This window comes from Ostrea edulis, chromosome 2, assembly GCF_947568905.1.
Source record: "Ostrea edulis chromosome 2, xbOstEdul1.1, whole genome shotgun sequence".
NCBI lineage: Eukaryota > Metazoa > Mollusca > Bivalvia > Ostreida > Ostreidae > Ostrea > Ostrea edulis.
In genome coordinates, this window is record NC_079165.1 from 6,689,326 (window position 1) to 6,713,449 (window position 24,124).

General features: G+C 35.8%; 1 protein-coding gene across 1 annotated transcript in view; it reads left to right on the top strand.

Moving 5' to 3' along the window:
• The window catches only part of LOC125679157 (trichohyalin-like), a 31,388-nt gene extending 19,750 nt beyond the window's left edge, over window positions 1–11,638 (top strand). Inside the window, 20 exon segments of the mRNA XM_056157481.1 lie at window positions 293–412; window positions 556–678; window positions 1,203–1,346; window positions 3,058–3,141; window positions 3,253–3,321; window positions 3,592–3,785; window positions 4,742–4,926; window positions 5,046–5,104; window positions 5,236–5,330; window positions 5,414–5,570; window positions 5,744–5,791; window positions 6,457–6,621; window positions 6,821–6,953; window positions 7,308–7,423; window positions 7,426–7,471; window positions 7,747–7,864; window positions 7,973–8,061; window positions 8,302–8,371; window positions 8,701–8,865; window positions 9,925–11,638. Of these exon segments, the coding sequence (XP_056013456.1) occupies window positions 293–412; window positions 556–678; window positions 1,203–1,346; window positions 3,058–3,141; window positions 3,253–3,321; window positions 3,592–3,785; window positions 4,742–4,926; window positions 5,046–5,104; window positions 5,236–5,330; window positions 5,414–5,570; window positions 5,744–5,791; window positions 6,457–6,621; window positions 6,821–6,953; window positions 7,308–7,423; window positions 7,426–7,471; window positions 7,747–7,864; window positions 7,973–8,061; window positions 8,302–8,371; window positions 8,701–8,865; window positions 9,925–10,060 (2,316 nt within the window). The 3' untranslated portion in view covers window positions 10,061–11,638.
• Window positions 11,639–24,124: the final 12,486 nt, after the last annotated feature.

A 24,124-nucleotide genomic window follows, 5' to 3' on the forward strand; every position in this document is an offset into this window, starting at 1 on the left:
CAAAGCAAATATTACTCCAGACTTAATACTCCTACTTGCTGCAGATATGGCAGAAGGGGAGAGAATGCTGCATGTTGATATATGGGCGGTCAAGGTCATACTAAATATGTACATTGGAAGTGGATATTCTCCTTTGCTGGGCCTCTGTTCATTATTGAATTAAAAAAAAACATACATGTACACGTATATATTTAAAGAATCATACATGTATCATTTAGAAAAGGATTTTAAAGCAATTTTCATCAAGCAAAGAAACCCATTGGTAAGTAATGAACAAAACATTCTCTTGCAGGACATGAGAAGAATTAAGGATGAGATTAAACGTCTCCAGGAACAAGAGAGAGAACAAAAGGAGCAGGAGTTGGAGATGGCTAGACAGAGGCAGAAGGCCATTGATGATCTGGACAGGGGGGTAGGTCACACATCTAGCAGTAACTTGATATGGGAATATTAAGAATCTGTATTGAATTGGAGTGTATAGAGCTATATCAGTCTGTGTGTGGTAATGAATGGAAATGACTTCTACATATGGTTGCATTGTTTTTAATTTTTCAGTTGGATGAAGTTTTGTCAGAGAGGCGACATGAAATTAAACAGCAGCAGCAGAAGGAGTTGTCACGGTTACAGGACGACCACTCCTCCCGACTACGCAAAATACGACAGGAGTTCGAAGAAAAGGTAAGACAAGATACAGGTAAAAAGGTCAGACAAGATATAGGTAAAAAGGTCAGACAAGATTAGACAGGGATACAAATCAAAGGTGAGATTAGATACAGCAGGTGTAGGAAGAAGAGGTCAGATTGTATTCTGCGTATCTGCTAAAATGATTTAATAGTTTGTGTCTCCTTATCAGTTTGTGTCAATATACCGTATAGCAGGTTTATCCCGTGGGTCTAAAATTTGGTAATTTGCTGGCTGAAAGGTATGCTAATAATTTTAGTGGAATAAATTTTGGCAGACAGGTTAGAGTTGTCTCTCTTTCAAATACTGACGTCGCAATTGGGTGCATATTTGGCGAGTGAAATTTTGGCGGAAAGCTATCTAACTGCTAAAATAAGCCAAAATTATAACCCCACGGACAAAATCCGCTATAGGGTATATCCAATAAGTGTTCCTTTTTTCCTCCCTGTTTTTAAAAAAAATTTCAACTGATTCTAAAAAAATTTTTTACTACCACATCAAAGACTTGGTATTCTTTTCAGGAAAGTGATGAGAAAAAACTGCTAGAAGAGAAACTGGATGTTGATAAGAGGAAAATGCAGAAGCAATATGATAAAGATTCTGATGACATTCGACGAAATTATGAACGCAAGAAAGAAACTCTGTCGGAACAGCTAGAAGATGAGGTACAGTCTTATGTAGATTTCATTAATGTTGAGATTCATTTCCATAATCAAGCACTGTAATTTATCTTTCGAGAAACTTTCATTTTCCTGTGCTTTGCTACATTGTAGATAATTATAGACAGCAATAATCAAAACATGATATTTGAAATATTTTCTGTCTCTTGTAAGTCTATTAGTACAAAATATATCAGAAATAAAAATTTCTTGGGTTTTTTTGTTGGGGGGGGGGATTTGGGAAAATAAAGTGTTGCAAAAATGTTCTAATTTACGATATTTTTCAAATTGTAAGTTACTATTAACATTATGTACATAAACATTCTTTAGATTTCATGTGAGAAAATAAATCTTCGTAATTCTTTTTTGATGAAAGTTGCAAGGTGTCTTGGAGATTATGAAGGACAAGCATTCCCAGAATGCCTTGTTAAGACAGGTGACCATTGCATGGATGTACAAATCAAGTCATTCACAGTTCACATCCAAAAAGAATGCTTATTATCTGGAAATGAATAAAATGTACAATGTTCACATTCACTGTGTCATTATGTTCTGTTTCATTCACATTTTAAATTTATGATATCAATGTGTGCCACATAATTCGATAATTTTCGATAATTTTAAAGCAATATTAGCTGTCATTTTGGTGTTGAAATTTTTTGTTGCAAAATTGTTAATTACTATTTCAATGAAAGAAAAAAAAAAAAAAAAAGATTTATAAACTTTTGTTATTTATATTCATGTTAGAAAATATATTCAGAAGCTCTGAATGAAGCAAAATTACATTATTGTATTCCCATACAAAAACTGATTTTTCTATGTAATGCTTTTTATTCAGTAGGACCAACATCTTTATTTTGATGAAATCTTAAACTTAGTGTTAGTTTTGCCAATGATTATGATTAAAGGTACATACATGTACAAAACTGTCATAATGGCACATTTTTACAACAAAATGAAATTTTAAGATCTAGAGCTAATGTTGCTTGAAGTGCACAAGTAATGCATTAGAGTCCATCTTGGTAACTGCTCCACATCACATGGTGCAAATATATAGCTGTTGTCCTTGGCAAACAGGGTGTAAATTTCTAACTGAAATAAGTTCTGGAAAATAATTTTTTTTATGATATTCTGTACATGTGACTCTGAACCAAGTACATTTGCATCGCTTTTGATGGTATTTTTCTTACCCGAAATACAATGTACCAAGTCCTAAAGGTTTTTTGCAGGTCATTGAAAGCTGACTAGTGTATTATACGAGATATTGTAATATGAATTAGGAACAGCAGGCATGATCTTTGAGCCGTAAACTTTATTTTATTGGCCAATGTACAAGTATGGCAGTCTGGTATAGTTTGTTTTATTGACCAATGTACAAGTATGGCAGACTGGTGTAGTTTGTTTTATTGACCAATGTACATGTATGACAGGCTGGTATAGTTTGTTTTATTGACCAATGTACAAATATGACAGGCTAATGTAGTTTGTTTTATTGACCAATGTACAAGTATGGCAGGCTGGTGTAGTTTGTTTTATTGACCAATGTACAAGTATGGCAGACTGGTATAGTTTGTTTTATTGACCAATGTACAAGTATGGCAGGCTGGTGTAGTTTGTTTTATTGACCTATGTACAAATATGGCAGGCTGGTGTAGTTTGTTTTATTGACCTATGTACAAATATGGCAGGCAGATGTAGTTTCAAACTTCTGTTACAGGAGGAGGAGTACCAGGACAGACGAGCAGATTTAGAGAGGAAGAAGATGCAGGTCGACAAGGAATTCAAAAACTTGGATGCGCAGGTATTGCAAAATTTAATGGAATACACATGTACTTTCAAACTGAAGATTTAAGGGAATGTGTATGTTGTGACAGTTTTAGAGTATAAGTTGAATTTTTGGGGGTTTTTTAAGGAAAGAAAATTAGAAGAAAAGAGGAAGATGTTCAGAGATGATACCTCTCGTTTTGACAGAGAACAAGATGTAAGTATATATATAGCATCACAACAATAGAATACAAGAATTTTATTTGATCAGAGTTGTTAATAATGAGCTTAACTTGTTATGTCCATTTCTGGATTTTTTTTCTTCTTCTTATAACAACAGGGAAATAAAATCACTTTGTCAGTAGCAGGATATGAAATTCTTTATTGAATTAAAGTGTGTTTGTTGTTAGCTGGTTTTACCAAATTTGCAAAAACCCATACAACCAGGCTGGTGATATTGATGTAGTAGGTGTTGTTGAATTATTAGGAGGCATTTGGCAGTAGGACAACCAATCTGAGTGCCAAGGAGCTGGAGAGAATGAAAGAGGAGAGACGTCAATATCAGGAGGAAATCCGACAGGAGCGGGAGGAACTAGAACAACTAAAGGCAGAAAAACGGGCTCTGGAAGGAGATGTCACTAAACTGAAGATGAATAAAGAACAGCTCACTCGCAAACTTAGGTCAGTGTCATTCCCCTCTTCCATAATGAGATGAAATAATACTGGGTGGGTTGTCTTTTGCAGATGAAAAAAAAAAAATTGCCAAAACTTTAGCGTTGAATTTCTATATATAGATGATACTCTTGTTAAATGAAACCTCACCAAAAATTAAAGTTCTGAAAAACTACTTTCTTGATAAAAAATTTCCCAATGCCAGAATTACCTTATACCGGTGGAGTCAAAGTGGACTTTAGGATTGCACTCGTCATTTCAGCAGATCAGTTTTCCGCACTTATTTCGTCATGCTTACAGATATTTGATATCTAGTACATTGCATTACCATGACAAGTTACAGATCAAGTTCAAATTTTGTTCTGGTCCAGTTATGTTTTGCTGAGTAATGCCCTTGGACTTAGAAAATATGGAATTTAAATCTGGTTTTTATTTTATTCTTGTAAACAAACTGTTGACGTATGATTATTCACGCAGAATATTATGCAGGGGACTTGACTTGGGACCAGTAGGGGACTTGACTTGGGGTCAGTAGGGGACTTGATTTGGGGTCAGTAGGGGAGTTGACTTGGGGTCGGTCTACCGACTTGATTTGGGGCCGGTAGGGGACTTGACTTGGGGTCGGTCTACCGACTTGATTTGGGGCCGGTAGGGGACTTGACTTGGGGTCGGTCTACCGACTTGATTTGGGGCCGGTAGGGGACTTGACTTGGGGTCGGTAGGGGACTTGACTTGGGGTCAGTAGGGGAGTTGACTTGGGGTCAGTAGGGGACTTGACTTGGGGCCGGTAGGGGACTTGACTTGGGGTCGGTAGGGGACATGTATTGCTTTGCAATACTTACAGAATACCTGTCATTCACTACTTTAGAGGATATTTTTTTTGTATGAAGCACTTCGAGAGTGTAAAAATGTGTTTTAGTTACAGTAAGAGCATATGATAAAATGGCTGATTTCTGTGTCTGCAGTGACCTGAAGGACAGAATTGACAAGAAAGGCAAGGACATCAATCATCTAAACCAGAAAATCATTGAGGCTGCAGAGGAGACAAAATCTATGGCAGAGGAGAGAATGCGGACCACCCACACCATTAGAAGGCCCCCTAACCATGTCAGACTCGATAGCATGGAGGGAGAGGAGGATCTCATCAGTGGTATGGGGAGTGGATCCAAGTTTCAAAGGGGTGGGGGTTAGGGTTATATATGAAAGAGACAAAACGTTGTAAATAAGAAAACAATGAATCTCATGGATATTTATTTCTTTTGTTTAAAGATATTCCTGAGAGACACAAGAAGAGGTTCAGCTTTGCTGAGGATAGAACTGATGACGATGTAAGGACAGGGTATTTTTATTAAACACCTGGCTTTCATTAAGAGTGTTTCAGTTATTAATGTTTGATTTTTGTTTGCTGGTGGTGATGTAAGGACAGTTGCCGTATACATGTAGTTGATATCGGTTTCAGGAAATGTCTTCCATGACAGGAAGATACTGGCAGGATCTCCTCACAGAAGAAGACAGCTTTTTTGAGAACGTACCGGCAGAAAGACAAAACTCAGGGTATGCATGGTGATATTGAAGAATGAAGAGGGACTCTGTTCTGAAGAATATTAACTTTCTAAAAAAGAATACTTTATTTACAGGGATGTCAGAGTTCAGATTGCCAAAGAGAATGACTCGATAATAATGGCCAAAGAATTCCTCAGAAAACAGAGGCAGTCACTGAAGAGGAGACATTCTGCGTTGTTAGCTGCCAGACAGGAACTAACGAAGGACGTCATCAAACAAAAACAAGGGGGGGTAAGCTAGATCCCATTTCTACAATCCCTTATACAGCAGCTCGCAATATCGGAAATAAAAATTCCTACAATTTTGATTAAGATTTGAAGATGAAAAAAGTTATAATACTCAACGGTGTTTTTTTTTTTTTACTTTGGTTGTAAAACTGTTTTTCTGGAATTGTTTTGTTGCAGAATACATTTGATTCAGCCTCTAATCAGTCCCAGGGGCGTGTGCGATTTGTAAGGGAACTTTAATCTCAGCTTGTGGTTCAGACTTGTGGTGAATCATGCTTGCATGAACCCCTTGAAATATACCTATTTTTCCAATGAATGTATAAAAAAAAAAAAGAAAATTAGAAATGTAGTCTTTAGGTACAGAAATTTGTAAATATGTGTTCCATAGTATTAACATATTTTTTTTTGATAATTTCTGTCATTTGTACTAATATGAAAACCTATATTGGGTCTATGAACATAGCAACATTAGCATGAAACATGGCAAAGGACTGGAGAGGAACCCATTTATTATGCATCTGCATGACCAAAAAAAATCATATTTGTATTCTAATATACATGTATAAATATCTAATTAACCATAAGGAAACGGGAGATACACTTATATAAATGTATTGTCTGTTGTGTATAACATAACCAAATATACATACATGTTTTACTAAAAATAGTGCTTTTTAAAATTGTAATTGACAATGAAATAGTTTTTGTGATGGATTAATCCCCACAGCTTAGCCTAAGGTTTTTGGGTGCTTGAACATGTCCAGCATCAAGCTCGTTTATTGGATGATTATTTCAAGTAATGGAAAAACAGAAATGGAAAACCGTTAAACAGCTGGGAAATTGCTCCTCTCAGCATATCCTCTAATGAAAGATTTTTTGTGACTTTGCAGAATTTAACCCCTGAGGGCCCCCACGTCCTGGAGGAAGTGAAACAGAAACTAGAGAAGGAATCGTTGGATATCGATCAGATGGAATCTCAGGTCAAGACGGGATCTCGCCTTGTCAAGGAGAAGGAGAGGCGTCTACGACAAATGAGCAACAGAGTTCAGGCTGAGGTAGGCTTAGGCAAAATTAGGCTCTAGGCCAAGCTGTTTTAAGTGGCCTTTTAACAGGTACCATCTTTAAAGACACTTTATACATGTATTTTAGAGAATCCATTCATTAACTTGTCATCTTTTTTGTCCAGTACATGTAAAACATTAATTGGTATTAGCAGGCAAACCATGCAGTTTAGAAGTATTTGATTGTTTTCAGTCTGGTAGTGAGGAAGAGTATTCTCCCTTTGAACACCACTGGCGGCCAGCGAAAATCCCAAACTGTGACCTGTCTGAGGATGAGAGCAGCGGAGTCAGCAGTACAGACAACAGTCTGGATAATGTTCTGAAAGGTAAATCTGTTATACACAACAGTCTGGATAATGTTCTGAAAGGTAAATCTGTTATACACAACAGTCTGGATAATGTTCTGAAAGGTAAATCTGTTATACACAACAGTCTGGATAATGTCTTAAAAGTAGATGAGTAGACAGCAATTTGGATAATGTTGTTAAAGGTTATTTAATAAATTACAGACAACAGAGTGAATAATCAACATTTTAATTTACTCGTAAACCCATATATATATGTATTTTCCTACTATTTCATGTAGTTGAGGTTGAATATTTTGTACTCTGTACAGTAAGATATGGAAATATGGAAGAACCTGGCAATATTTATTCATAAAGAGATATTGTGTTATGTAGCCCTGCAGAAGCAGAATGCCAGGATCCAGAACGGTACGCCTCTGATGTCCACTCTGCGGTCAGAGGGAGACCCCATCGCTCAGTCCCTCCAGAGAATTAATTCTGATCTAGCCAAAGTCATGTCATAACGATGATCGGGAGCAACGGAACCAGCACCTTACAAGGTGATTTGAAATGACTATCTGTAAGAGTTAATGTCCTTGGACTGTATGTTAGACAAAACCACACTATTCATTATTGTAGTCTCTGCTATGTGATGAACTGTTTTAGGAATATATACATAATTGTACATGTATAGACTAAAAAAAGAAGGGAGAACATTCAGATTATTTGAAGAAAAATTATTCAAAAAGTTAAGAAGTTGAAATGTATTATACTTGTATTGTGTGTTAATTGTTATGTATGAGTGGTTGACTGACTAGACAGGTGTGATTTACAGGGACCAATGACAAGCCTGCTAACTACCTCCCAATCTATGCCCCCTCGGCCCCAGCCAGTCTTCAGGGGAGCTCAGTCCCGGCCTCTCCCTTACAGGCCTGGACCACCAACCCATACCTGTGAGTACTCCGTCAATGATTTCCTGTTTGCTAGTGATTTGGTCTTGTGTGTGTATAACCTAACATAAAAGTCACATCCTGAATTCTTAAAATAAAAATGTTTTGTAGACAAAATCCTCAACACAAGGTGGATTATTCTACCCTTGTCATGAATGCAGAACAATCTCTAGAGAGAAAATGGAGAAAGTATTTCGGAGGTAAAATTTTTTTTTTGTCTTTTAAAGTAATTAATTAAAAGCTGTCGTTTTATTAAAAAGCCGGATTAAAGTTCAAAATAATCCATTCAGACATTCTGATTCAAATTACTGAACTTTTTGTGTGAATCTGAATTATCTATAATTGTCAGTAGTCATACCAATGAATTGAGTTTTATAATTGCCAATATTGATACCAGTGAAGGCGAGTCCCAGAACTGATCAATTAAGTTTTATTTTTAGACCGGCGCCCACCTCTCACCAGTGCCGTGCCAGGAACATTCACTGTATCCACCGGTCCGGTTCCTGTCAGGTATCTTATCATAAACAGAATCTATTATAAATGTCACATGTTTGTAAAATGTTACACAGTTAAGAATTCATTTGAGAATAAATAAGAAGTTATAAAGAAGTGATGAACACCTACAAATGGTTTTTATTTGTTTTGGTCTACGTATTCAATTCTGTATAGAGAGCTTATACTGCAGGTTTGCCACAAGCTATGATTAGTTTTGTAAATTGTATGAGAAATCAGTAATATTCAGTACAGAATTATGCACAAGTATACAAAGAAAATGAAGTACTGACATGATTAAGTGAGGTTTAAGAATGAAATGATTTGTGACTGTCTAAATCTTACAGGGAACAGTTACGCCAGTATCGAATCAGTCTCCACCAACAGCTACCATCATCCAGCACCACCCAGGACAAACTCTCCGAACAGAAGGAGTGGCTTCGAAAGTTTGGTCAGGATTTAAATCTCGGCTCCTCGTTTATCAATCCGCCCCGATCAGATCAGGGTTCTATGTATCCTTTTGGCAGGCATTTTACTCCAGGGTAAACACAGAGGTCAAAGATAAAGTGTCTCAGATTCAGTTTCAATTTTAAGACTAAATGCATTTATGATGTGAAATTTAGAAATTCTGATGTCACTCAAACAATATAAATTAACTGTTAGAGAAAATGGTAAAGAGGGGGAAAAGTAATATGGCTATTTATTTCGATGTGCAAGAAAAAGCATAAACTTGTAAAGGTGCTGGAAGAGTGAGTTTGGAGTGTGGTTTTGGGGTTGCTTACAGTAATGCCTATACTAAAAATCTCATAATCAGGTCATTAGATGTAACAGTCCTCATTTATGTAGAAGCTATGATAGAGTGTAGTCCTTAACCTTCATTAGTCATCATTAGTACTGCCTGCTCTGTGGTTTGTTCGTGTTCTGGGGTACTCTGTTGTATTGCATGGTGCCCTGCTGGGACTGCCTGGTAGCTAGAACATACTCATTACTGTTGATACTAATCTTTGTTTAGTACATATATTGATACTAATCTTTGTTTAGTACATATATTTGCATTGCATTTGTGTTTTTCAAAACAATTTCATTAACATGTTTACTGTTTAAAAATGTATGCTTGTTCACATACACATGTAGGTAGTGTTTTTCATTTTGCTACCTCTTTTAATACTAGTGTTACAATTTGTGTGAACATAAGTTACATGTATGTTCAACTGTCCAAAGATCTGTAAGACTTACACGAGACCTGCTTTATTAACTCGCACTCTTTGAGCAGTAACTGACAGATTCTCTAGACAGTTAGATTAAGTTGTGAGTTCTGATCATCACAGTATTATAGTTATGCAATACTAATCGCTTAATGATATGCATGGTGTGAGAATGATAAAACTGTTAAATGTCTGAATTATGCACAGAAGGATTTCTTCAAAGATATTTTACCCCGATCACAACTTTACACTAGAAATGCACAGATCCATGATTTTATTTCGATTTCGTACAAATAAACATGGATCTGTTTGATGAGCTGAGCATCACTGTGAATCCCTCTAATTAACCTTAACCCACTAACCCAGTGACAGCCTCATTCTGGGCTCCCATGTCAATGACACAGAACCTCTGTCCTCCACACCTCAGCGACGATCCTCCGTCCCAGGAGCCGTTCGTCTGGAACTAGATGAAAATGACGAGGTCAGAGTGAGGCACTTCTAGAACTGTCACAAAATGCACAGAAGAATTCTGACTGATCTGTTCACACGGAGGGCCACAGAGTGATACGCGTGGATTGAAGAATGGACACGAATCATAGAAATCTTCCACTAGTATAGAAATATGAATGATATTTTTATAGAGTGAAAGTATTTTGTACAGTGTTAGAATTAGTTTTAGGTTTATTCAGAGTAGTGAATATTGTGCGAGACTTGAATTTGTTCTGTATGTAGTGTTTATGCATGAGCAGTGTAGAAGATTGTCTTACACGTGATAAAGTCATGGTATTGATATACAATGGAAGGGCTTCTGTGGTCACAATGTTGTCATAGATTTGCAAACTTCACAGATTAGTCTTTTATTATGTGCACTTCAAAACTGAGAGGCTGTATGCATATGTACTTCATTGATGAGAGATATACACATTTGTACTTCATTACTGATAGATATATACACATGTACTTCATTCAGTTCATTAGATGTACACACATACATGTACTTCGGTTCAATACTGAAAGATGTTCTTCGGTTCAATACTGAGAGATGTACACATGTGCTTTGGTTCAATACTGAGAGATGTACATGTGTGCTTTGGTTCAATACTGAGAGATGTACACATGTACTTTGATTCAATACTGAGAGATGTACACATGTACTTTGGTTCAATACTGAGAGATGTACACATGTACTTTGGTTCAATACTGAGAGATGTACACATGTATTTCGGTTCAGTTCTTTAGATGTACACATGTACTTTGGTTGAAATTAAGAAATGTACTTCATCACTGAGAGATGTACACATGTACCTCAGTACTGAGATATATGTACTCATGCACATTGACATGGATTTTATATTGATAGTTTATTCTCTACTGTTATTTCATGTTAAAATATGAAAGGAAAGAAGGATAATTATTTTGACATTATACACTGTTTATGTTTACATTACATGTGTATGAGGTTTCAAATGATACATTTTAGTTCATCTGTTTGAGTCAAAAATGACCTTTGTCACAAAGATCATATCAACGAATGTTTCTTCCGTCCTGAAAAGTTTACAGAACACCACCTATATATGGACCATGTATCTCGATTAAGGATCTGTGTTGTAGTGGGATCTGTGTTGTGACAGGATCTCTGATTTGACGGGATCTGTATTGTGATGGGATCTTCATCTACTCATCCAGGATTTTATGCAATGTACATGTATTCTCATCCATCCAGCATTACAAATTTTTATGCCCCCCCCCCCCCTTTTTTTTTATGATGACGATTCTATCTGTCAGTTGCTATACCTCAATGTAGAATGAAAAGAGAATCCGGATAGTTGTACCCGACACAGACATTGCAATATTGTGGTGTAAAGGGTTGTAAGTGCAGGAGAATGATATTAGTGCTTGTGTCAGGGGTCATGCAAGGAGGCGATTTTCTTTGAAATTGTATGTTTATTTCTCTCCCTTTGGGACTTTATTGTAAAGAGAGTGCTGTTTATTTATAACTTTGAACTCTGAGACTCTGTGATAAAATGTTGTTAATTATCATGAAATCTCATTTGTTAAAACATTAAACGAATCAAGAAGATTTCAGAGTCCTGTTTTTATCTCGGATTAAGAACCATGTGAAGATTAAACAAATTGCAGTACTTTCATTTTACACTGAAATCAAAAAGCAAAGTAGAGTTAGTTGGAGGCAATTTTTGCTTTCCAGTTTCATTTTGTAATTGATGTCCAACTCAAGGTAGACACATTGATCGTTCTATATTGTAGGATTAATTATTCTAAGACTATCAGAGCGTGCGTAATCGTCCTGGGAACAAAACTTGCATGAAACACGTTTCACTGTAACTTGCTCTTTGATCAAACCCTCTCCCTATTTACGCAATTGTGGCGGTCAAAGAGGTCCGAACGCCGTTTCAGATACTCGAGTAGCTCAGTTGAGAGAGTACCTGACTAGAGATTCAGGGGCCCCGGGTTCCAATCCCGGGCTGTTCCGTTGCAGTCCCCATTATTTGTTTGGTGTTGTACATCAGCCCCTGGAACTGACATGTGAAAATACCTGCCTAGGGATGATGGTGATCCGTTGAAATAAAGATGATCCGTTTCGATAAATGTTCCGTTGTTAAAAATGTTGGGTTCAGAAAATCGTATGGTTACTCTAAGATTGCCATTGTAAAACGGATATCTAAATATTTCTGTATGCATTTCCCTTCTTCCACATTTTTACAAGGAGCGCCAAGATATCAATTCATTTGATGCGCGCAACAATTGCAAATCTCATCAAATAATATCATCAACTCTGAATTACTGCGCGCATTAATTGACTTGTTGAAAGCATTTTTATTAATCTGCCGAATTGATGAACGCTACAATTGAATTGTTCTCTTTAATTCCATGGATGATAGCAATTGAATTGATGAGCGCTACAGTTCAATGGAAGAGAGCAATGATTCAGTTAATGTGCACATCAATTCAATTAGTGCGCGCAATACTTGAATTATTGTTCTCTTCATTGAATTGAATTACAATAACATTAATTCGATTGATGCGCGCAATAATAATTGAATTGACGATATTTTCAAATAATTGAAGATATCTTAAAAAATTATTTGATTTTATGTAAATTTAGTACTCCATAGAAATCTAATACCTTAGGCTGTATATATGTCGTCCATTAAAGTCCTAAATAGAAGAGGTTAGCAGTGAGGGGTATGGGTCGGGCGCACGTCCCCCTCCATTTGACATCTTTTTTCCCCCCCAATAGAAATGTGTCCAAAACACTAAACTGTATGCCTCTTAACTTGTCATAATTTAATAGCTTTAGGAGGTTTCGCCCCAACCAGGGCTTCACCTTGGATCCACTGGAGGCCTCAAGACAGCCCCTAGACACCTTGTTGTTTACTGCTTCCTCTGTTTAGAAATTTCATTGGTTTGTATCACAGGGGCCCGAACTCTGATACCATAAATGTAAACCTATAGGCCTATTTATGGTATCAGAGTTTGGCCCAAAACGGACTAAGCTCCTATGGTTTGTATGAAAGCAAGATATGCGTGTTGATACATAATGTATTGGAAATGTGTTACAAATGATTATCACGAAGACTCGGTCAAGTGAAAACAATGGAATTATCTTGGTCCTGTTTTCTACCTACCAATGACTTGTCTTTCTGAGAAAAAGTGCGACATTTATATAAACGTGATGTATTGGTTGATGCGGAGTAACCCGGTTATAGAGTGATTATAGGGTGTGATGTATTGGTTGATGCGGAGTAACCCGGTTATAGAGTGATTATAGGGTGTGATGTATTGGTTGATGCGGAGTAACCCGGTTATAGAGTGATTATAGGGTGTGATGAATTGGTTGATGCGGAGTAACCCGGTTATAGAGTGATTATAGGGTGTGATGTATTGGTTGATGCGGAGTAACCCGGTTATAGAGTGATTAAAGGGTGTTTTGTTTGGATACTATGCCTACCTTTGTACTGTTTTGTAGATGCAGTACGTGATTTAAGGTGGCTCACTACACCCAGAAATAGTTTCTCAAATCGGTACTAATTGATTTAATCATAAAAGATATGATGATTATAATAAGTATATATGCCAAAAAGGCAGAAAATATGCAAATTTGGATAAAAATATCATTTTCAAAAAAATTATTTCAACACATGAACAAAAGACTCTGGGGGATTTGAACTAGTAGAGATCTGCGGTTCACCAGCCCAATGCTTTACTGTGGATTTACAGTAAGTGTGAACGAGACATATCGGCAAGTACATGACGTGCTCCAGATAGTTCATTGGAAAGTCCCCGAGTGATTTTAAAGAGCGCTTTTGATAGGTCGGTTAAATTATAGGTAGGCGGTCCCAGGTATTTGGCATTATATTATCTCGTGCCCAACAAGTGTAAGTTTCACTATTTGATTTCAGTGTAAGTTGCACCGTAAGTAGCGTGAGATTCAATATCGGTTTTGATTTGACAACGGAGATTTGAGATTACGTTAATAAAATATCTTGTAAAGTTTATCTTATATATACTAGATATCTACATGTATAAAAGTGATGGGATATCTTATAAAGAAAAAAAATATAAGATGTCTTAGATATCTCGTAAACTTTAAAAGATATAACTTTTATCAGATACCTTATAAATTTTATCTTTTAAACAGGAATAACCGTGTTATACTTATAATCCATTGCAGTATCAATAGGTATATGGGAGGGGGAATACAGGGTGAAAAAGGCGAGCTCCGATATGTAAAGAAAAGGCAGGATAGCAATATCCCAGAATTCAAATAGTGCTGAATATTGAAAAGAAAGAAAAAAAATGACGGGATCGAAAATGCTGCGGGAAAAGGCAGGATCCGCAGTTGCCTCTATATCCCAATAAAAATTGAAAGGTTACTCCCTTAAATTCCTGTAGATACTTGTCAGTTTTAAGTGATCAGAAATTTCAGTACATGTTTCTATAGGCGATTTTGTCCGTTTAAGAACAATGCTTTTGTTTTGTTGTCTCTTTCACATTCGCAGTTTCCATATTGTTATTTTGAAATAAATCTCTCAGAGGATATTTTCGAAATCTTGCAAAGCATTGGAAAAGATCGATGTCGGAAAAATTTCTAAATCCAAATACTTAGGGGGAAGAGGGGGTAAAAACTCGTAAGTTTCTGTCATCCGACATCGATTACACGTTAGTGGGAAAAAAAGACAACTGACTTTAAAACCACATAATAATACATTTTAATAAACGTTTAATGGTTTCAATGTACACTTTCATTTGTTTTACTTGTTAATCGATTAGTTTCAACATACTTCATATTTAGTTTTGTATTTGGGGGGGGGGGTCTTGGTGAGAACTATGCGAACTCAGTTTTCTCTAACATTGAACATTTGATCTCGCCCCTAAAATAATTTGTCAGATTAAGTAATAAGATCAATAGATATTCTACTTCGAGAAAACATTTATTTTCAACACATGGCATGCTTTGATGTCTTTTACTGTTATATATACCCACATTTTCGTAAGAAATTCGGAAGTAACCATCGCTAGATACTCTTAATTGAATGAACAACGGCAAGTTCTGTGAATTCTAGCAAAAACTAAATTCCCCAAACCATCCCTCTCCTGTACATGTAACACATTATTAAAGAAATTCAGCATTTCGTTAGTATTAGACGCACCTTCTATAACGTCATAATAAACCACAGCAAAGGTTGATTGTTAATGTTGCGTTACTGGCGTACCTTTGAACCTATATCACTGGTCCACCCCTAACTGTATGTCCATAGGAGTTTGAAATTTTATCAATACAGGGCCGTAAATTAACCTTCAATTTGGAGGAGGCAGGAAATTAGGCGGGGGTCTGGGGGCCCCCAGACGCTGAGCACATTTTGTGCACACTGAACACGTTTCGTGCAAAATCCTTGATTCTAGGGCCTTCTAAGATGTTACTTGATTAACTCATTCTAAAAGAAAGATTTGGAATGCTTTTTAAGGGAGGTATTATGTTCTTAGTTATTGGAAACAACATAAATTCTAATGAACTTTAAATTTAAATTTTTTTTTGGCTCAAAAGTTGGAGGAGGCAACTGCCTCCTCCGCCTCCATGTAATTTACGGCCCTGCAATAAAGTTAATAAAATGTACTTGATTGACCAAGCCATGAGCTATGGCTTGGTCAATCAAGTACATTTTATTAACTTTATTGATAAAATTTCAAGCTCCTATGGTATGTCCATGATTGCGATTACCCGTTGTACGAACGCGACACTCGCTTCGTCAATATATATATATATATATATATATATATATATATATATATCCAAATTGTGTTTTTTAAAAAAAAATCACAGTGTCCGGTATAAAATATTAAAAGAAATAGAATAAACAGTACACAAAGTTAAAAATTTAACGCAAGCGCTTTCATTTTATAATCCTCAGGCGTTACATTTTAAAATAGTTTTGAAATGGTTTGACGTCATAAAGGCGTCCTAACATTTCACGTACATAACGACGTCATAAACGAATGAAGGGAAAAGGATTTTACGTTAAGCATATTATGACGTCATAGATAATAACAGTAAACATATTTTACAGTAAGCTATTGAGAGCCGGTTTTAAAGTCTTAATAAAGTGTCTTTCTTTTTCTCGTCGGGAAATAGTATTTTCTGTATACAGTTTATAAAACGGAAATACATTGAATTGTCCGTGGCCACACACATCTATATGTTCACTAACTTTAATTTTTCTGTATTCGGGTGCTGAAATGTGTTGTTTATGAACTCGTATACGAGTTCGCAGAGTAGTTCCAGTTTCACCGATATAATGTTTTCCACAGCCAGCACATGTTATAACATAAATTAAATTTTTGGTGGAGCACGTCATATCTGAATTTACCGTAAATTCCTTGTTGTTAAATTCGAACGAACTTCCTTCCCTTAAGTATGGGCACGTTCCGCATCGCCGATCGTCACATTTGGTAACGGTGAAAATTTTTTTGTTGGACTTTTCCTGAAAATTAGATTTACATAACAGTCTCCTAAGATTTTTCGGTTGTCTCTTGCTGTTGATAAAAGTATATTTCTTCATAATTTTCCCCATTTTTTCATCTGTTTTTAGTAGGTCGTTGAGTTGCCGAACGATAGGTGTAACATTAGAGTTCCTTGGGTTGTATGTTGTAACAAACGGTAAAATGTGTGAATTTGTTGTGGGATTGATTTTGGATTTATTGATAAGATTTTCTCTATTGAGTTCTCTGGCTTTCTTGATTCCGTCGTTTATAAGTTTGATTGGATAATTCTGTTTTTGTAAATAACTATTTAATTCCCCTAAACGTTGTTCTCTGGTAGGTTCTTCGCTAACGATGGTACATATTCTTCTGGCGAGGTTGTAAGGTATGGCACGTTTTGTGTGTCTTGGATGCGAGGACGAAAAGTGTAAATACTGGTGAGTGTCCGTGTGTTTGTAAAAAATATCTGTAATTATTTTATCCTCCTTTTTGATAACAGAAACATCCAGGAATGGTATACAAGATGTACTGTAATCCATTGTGAATTTTAAATTGATATCCAATTAATACTTAAGGGAATTAATTAATACTTAAGGGAAGGAAGTTCGTTCGAATTTAACAACAAGGAATTTACGGTAAATTCAGATATGACGTGCTCCACCAAAAATTTAATTTATGTTATAACATGTGCTGGCTGTGGAAAACATTATATCGGTGAAACTGGAACTACTCTGTGAACTCGTATACGAGTTCATAAACAACACATTTCAGCACCCGAATACAGAAAAATTAAAGTTAGTGAACATATAGATGTGTGTGGCCACGGACAATTCAATGTATTTCCGTTTTATAAACTGTATACAGAAAATACTATTTCCCGACGAGAAAAAGAAAGACACTTTATTAAGACTTTAAAACCGGCTCTCAATAGCTTACTGTAAAATATGTTTACTGTTATTATCTATGACGTCATAATATGCTTAACGTAAAATCCTTTTCCCTTCATTCGTTTATGACGTCGTTATGTACGTGAAATGTTAGGACGCCTTTATGACGTCAAACCATTTCAAAACTATTTTAAAATGTAACGCCTGAGGATTATAAAATGAAAGCGCTTGCGTTAAATTTTTAACTTTGTGTACTGTTTATTCTATTTCTTTTAATATATATATATATATATATATATATATATATATATATATATAAAGTTACAGGTCTTCTTCACGAAAACACGACTGAAGACCGGTAACACGGTCGGAATATTTCAACAAAGTGTTTAGAGTTTTCTCTCTCTCTCTCTCTAACTGACTCGGCCTAAATTGCAATAAAATCAGTAGCAAAGAAGTTTTCAACACTTCGTTCGTGTTCAGACCACAGGGGCATGTCACGAATTGACCCTCTCTATTCTATATTTACATTTATTTGTAAATATAGTCTAATAGACGATGTCAAATTTTAAAAAGACAAATATTTCGTGACCAGTCCCTGTGTTCAGACGAAATATGCTTCTCTTGGATTTTCTTTGCAGTTTCTTGAAAGTCATTTCCCTAAAAATTTCTCTTAGCTCTACAAATTAAAGACACCTATGGTACATTGTCAGGGGTACAAATATTTCTTCTTAATAGATTTTGTCTGATTTCTCTATTAATATACACTTGATTTCTTTTTAATTTCATACTCGATAAACAAAAGTACATCCAGTGTGAGCTTCGTTGGCGACATTTTCGGTGCAAGAGTTCCCATGATTGACAATTTTATAACGTGGCCTTTGCGACGCCTAATTTCTTACTGATTTTACCATAAAATAAACCCTCGGCATATGATTTTAAAATCAACGTCATTGTTTTAGTTGGTATTGGTTTTCCCTTTTCGCAGTCTCTTCCACCGTGCTAAAAGATTATGTAGTGCAAAGACACGTGTGACCATCTAAAATTATTTTTATTCCCGCCCCTTTAAATATTGGTCCAATCGCAGTGATTGTTCTTTCCTTGATGCGTCATCATTGACAGATTTGTTTTGAAACCAACTATCCGAGACCTCGAATGAACTTGAGAAGCTGAGTCGTTCACACTTACTGTAAATTCACAGTAACCATGGAGCTACGATGTTAGACAAACAGATCGATCGATAAAAATACTTTCACAAAACATTTAAATCGCCATCTTGTGACGTAGGGTTATAAAGAGTATAAGCTTTAGTGTAGTGAGCCACCTTAATTTGGAGATCAAATGAAAATATATAGCATCACTAATGTGTACAAGAAGATAGTATGGGTTTTTTCTGTAAAAGATTGTGTCAGAAATAAATAACAAAGGTATTGTCATCCGCATTCCATTTACCATGTCTATACAACAACTTAATGTCATTGCCATATGCGTAATAGCCGATACATGCACTTGCATTAATTGTACGACCGAAGCAATATCCACGTGGATTATTCTTATTTGATAAACCATTCAAAATAATACCATGATTATAAACAACCCACCATCCATTCCCGTGGGGATCCGGGTTAGAATAGGTCCTCAGCACCCCTTGCTAGCCTGGTCTTCCCATAATGCGCTGCATTTGCGAAGCATTATATGGGAAGGCCACGGCACCAGGTGGTCTGGATCATTCGGACATTTGTGTATACCCCGACTCCCCACAAACATCTGGGCACTTTCTATAGAAAAAACTAAGGGGGGGGGGGGTGTCAGCGTATACACAAACGTCGGGATGATCTAGACTACGGTTCCAGTCTACACCTCTTGCTTGTCGTAAGAGGCGACTAAATGGGACGGTCCTTCGGATGAGACCGCAACAACCGAGGTCCCGTGTCACAGCAGTTGTGTCACCATAAAGATCCCTCCCTGCTCAATGGCCATAAGCGCCGAGCATAGGCCTAAATTTTGCAGCCCTTCATCGGTAAGGGTGACGTCTCTAGTGAAAAATTCTCGAGAGGGACGTTAAACAATATAGGCCTAGAATCAATCCATTTACTGGATATGGAATATGGTCGTTATACATTGTATAGATAATAAATAAGTCCAATATTTTACGTTCGACGACCTTAAATCTTAGTGTTACTAGCAAATAAGATGCTTGTACGATGTGCTTTGACATATATACCAACTTCCTTTATTACTAATAAGCCCCCTACCCCGCACCCGAATGTCTAAATGTAATTTTTTTATTATTTTTTTTTATTTTACATTATTCAAATGTGAGTTTTAAATGAACTTATAACAGAAAAAAAAAAGGATTTTGAATGTTTCGGAAGTTTTTGATTTCTCTGTGTTGATCACACAAATTTTCAACATAGTGTGATATACAAGTGGATCAACAGGAATGGGGGGGGGGGGGGGGCTAGGGAGATTACGTCCTGATCCCAGCCAGCATGATTCCTCCTAGCCCGAGGAAATACACCAATGTGATCTCTTGTCAGTTGCAGGTGACGGCGTGGGCCAACATATTTGATTAACATGTGGATGAAATTTACCTGTCTGAAACATTCTCGGACGATGTTCATGTAGTCAGAGTGCGAAAATATTCAAGCATTGTTAATTTGTATCATACGAAATATAAGATTGTGTGAAAGGAGGAGAACGGCATTCGGTCACATAAGCAACATTCTTGCATTAATGTGACAAGATGACGAATGCTCAAAGGACTTTAAATGATTAGGACCGAATTTGGCTCTCTTGAAATAGTTTAGAAAGAAATGTAATGTGAAGTATATCCTGTATATCTTATTCTAATGAAGGATTCATGCACAAATGTTGTTATATTTTCAGAAAATCAATAGTCGGTAATCCACTGCATCTGTATCATTCAAATATACACGTGTATACAAGTATATACGTCACTCATGTGAAAGATCAAGGTTCTCTACGCGCAAGCATTCTGAAGTTGATATAAAAAAGATTCTGAAGTTGACGTAAAAAGATGCTGGAGTTCCTAATTAACAATATCCTTGTAGCCTTTGGTGATAAGGTCTTCAATAGTATGTTGGAATTCCCATGGGCACGAATTGGGCTCCTTTGTTAGCTGACCCGTTTTTATATTCTTATGAGGCAGAATTTATTCAAAAGCTTCTACACAAGAAGAAAAAAATCTCTTTAACTCGACATTTAGATATATCGATGACGATATCAACGATAATCATTTTCATTCAAATGTCGATTCTATATATCCCAGTGAACTCGAAATAAAAGACACCACAGAGATTTCCATAGCTGCTTCGCACTTAGATATTTTATTGAACATACTATTAGATGCTAACGACAAACTAACAACTCAGCTTTATGACAAACTGTTTGACTTCAGCTTCTCCATCGTGAACTTCCCATATTTATGTAGCAATATTCCATTATCACCTGCAGATGGTGTATACAGGGATGTGACTAAATTCCTCAGAAATAAGAGGAAAACTGGTCAAGAAGGGGGAAAAATACCTCACCTACCTGGAAAAATATCATTTTCTGCCATTTTATATTATACCCAGAGTGTTTCATTTTTTCGAAAATTGAGCAAATCGGAGGATTTCCTCTGCAAAGAGGAAACATCACACCCCTGTGCATATGTCTCTCAACTGATTCGATACGCAAGAGCTTGTTCTGCACATGATCAGAGACAGTCTACTGATAAACAAGTTGATGCTACAGGGGTTTCAACAGTCTCGTTTAAAGTCTATGGTCGTTAAAATGATTTAGTTTGCCTATATAACCTCAAATGCTGTTTGATGTGTTTCATATCGATTGTTAGGTCGTTCTTGCCATATTGATTTTGACTACGGATTACTCCGTTTACCTGAACAGGATATAGGGTTCACGGCGGGTGTGACAGGTCGACAGGGGATGCTTACTCCTCCTAGGCACCTGATCCCACCTCTGTTATGTTCAGGGGTCCGAGTTTGTCCAACTCTTAATTTCTACTCCGTATAGGAGTTATGAAATTGTTCATGCCCCTATGGAATGAGAGTAATTTCTGCTCACTCAATACAATTTGAGGAGGTACTCTACATCGTCATAATGGATTCAGAAACATATTTCTGAATCCAAAATATTGTATGCATTAATTGTTATATTCTTACCATAACCGGCACATAGTTAACACCCCCTTTTTATAATTGTTTCATTTTTCTCTCTTATTTGGAAACTTTTTTTCTCTTCAATCATTTTGTTATATTTTCATGTAATATATTAATTTTATTCTGTCATAACTGACCTTTGACCTATGGAGAGGGCTTATATAGGCATTGTGCCTGCTGCCTAATCCTATTCATGTATGTATTTTCTATATATACATGAATAAAATTCTGTTGAAATCAAATCAAAATCGTCATAATGGCTGACTTTCTTTTAAAACATGGATGAAAACATAAATATCAGCAGCATTTGTCTACTCATTTCAAATAGCATTGCCTAGCTGAGTAGCTCAGTAGGTTAGCGCTTCGACTGTAAGATAATTGAACAATGCATGTACGGGATCTTCATATTAACCGGGTTTAGCATATAATGAAAGAATTCTTACAAAAAATATGATATCGTTGCACGATGCTTTCCAAAACAAACAAAAAAGATACCCCCCCCCCCCATCAAACTAGGGAGGTGTTGATGATAGAAAGCATACAATGATTAAGATATCATAAAAATACACAACATGTGCACTGAACAAAATTTGATGAAAATAGACAACAACATTCAATAATTTTAAAGATATATTGCAATGATCGTATGAAGATCCATTCTTTATACACATTTAGTGGCTTAATTGTTTGCCTAATGCTAATGTTCCAATACATGCATCTTATTATAGCATATAATGTTATTGGTTTTTTTTTTTAAATGAAGACATTCAGTGATATTTTTACCTCCATAAGATGAAATGAATTGTTGGATAAGATTGATCACGATACTCTGCAGCTATGCTGTTGGAGGGAATGTTTGACCTCAAGTTCACAGAGTTTTTCCAGAGATTCCCCGACATTCAATAAACACGTTGTTCGTGATCGCTTGATTTTTCAAAGTGTTACAACTACACTGGAAATCTTGTCAGCGCGGAAATGTTTTCTGTAAATAAAATCGAATACTTTCCTACAAAACGACGAATAAATTCTTTTATCATGATTATTCCTTATGACAGGTTTTACACGGGAAAGTTTGTGGTGTATGAAACAACCAATATGAAATTAACATGCATGTACATTCTCATCTTACGTAGGATGAAATATTACATTTCTTAGCTTTGATGTGTGGCAGATAATAAACTTTTCACCTTTTGTGCACAGCACCATTAATTTTAATGGTCAATAGCGTGATATAGAAATGTTCAGGTATACTAGTTTAGGACCCAGATGCACGAATTTGTCGCATGTGTGCTTTCCCCGTACAATAATGGAAAGATAGTTAAAGTTTTATTCTCTCTAAATCTGAAAATTTTATTTTTTTGTAAAATATGCTATTATGATAGTTTTGTATATAACTTTAACCATAGTCATTGGTAAAATTAAATGGACTGGTTCACGATCTTTGAATTTTTTTTTTTTTCATTTTTGATGTTAAACATTAAGAATATAACTCATTTAATGTCACATTTATGATCATGTTCAAAGTTCCTTTAAAATTATAATCATATAAGTTTGTCAGAAACTAAAATAAATAATATGATCATTATTTTGATCGCCACTCGTGTACGTTGAAAACACCTTACAAAAAATATTCCAACCCTTTCTAATTTTGTTTTATTTCTATTCGTGCTATCTTGGCAGTAATAAACATTTGGTGGAAAGTAATATTTCTTTAAAACTAGATAGTGATAATTAATTCTAATTAGCCAGAAACTTGATCAAGGTCAACCCATTTCTGACAGAGTGACAAACGGAAGAGTATTTAGTCAGGGCATTTTCTACTCACAGTGATTGAAGAAGACGACAACTTCCGTATATTAATGTTATGTAAAACTAAATTCAAAATGTGTATGTTGTTTATCTATTTCATTTCTTTTCTATAAATGGAAACGTGTCCTTGAATAAATTCAAAATGGAATTGATTTAAATTTATTTGTCTAAAGAATCTCATAATGGGCACTATCAGCACTTCAAACGTCAAAATTGGTAGAAAAATTATAAATTTCTGAAGAATACTTTTTTTTTTATATTAGGGAAAAAAGAATTGTACAAAATATGTACAGCTTGAGCAGCTGATGTTTGTAAATTCATTAATATGTTTAGTCTTTTATTTTTATTGTTTTGTTGTGTCTATGACTATGCAGGTCAATTTAATGAATGGTGATGTTGAAGAAGCAGTCAAAACCTTGTAAAACATCTTAAGGACCCAAACACCCCCTTAAACGCAAGAACCTCGGCTAACGTCCCGACGCTTTCTATAGATCTTGATTAATACATAATTATCAATAAAATAAGATGTAATAAGACGAAAATAAAACGTAATGAAAATAAAAACGAAAAATACATATGCATGGTAACAAAGAATAAAAATGTCACCGCTGAACCAAATATACAATTTGATGCATCGCCGGAATCGAGGATCGGACTAGGGCATTCTGATTGCAAAGCGAATCCTTG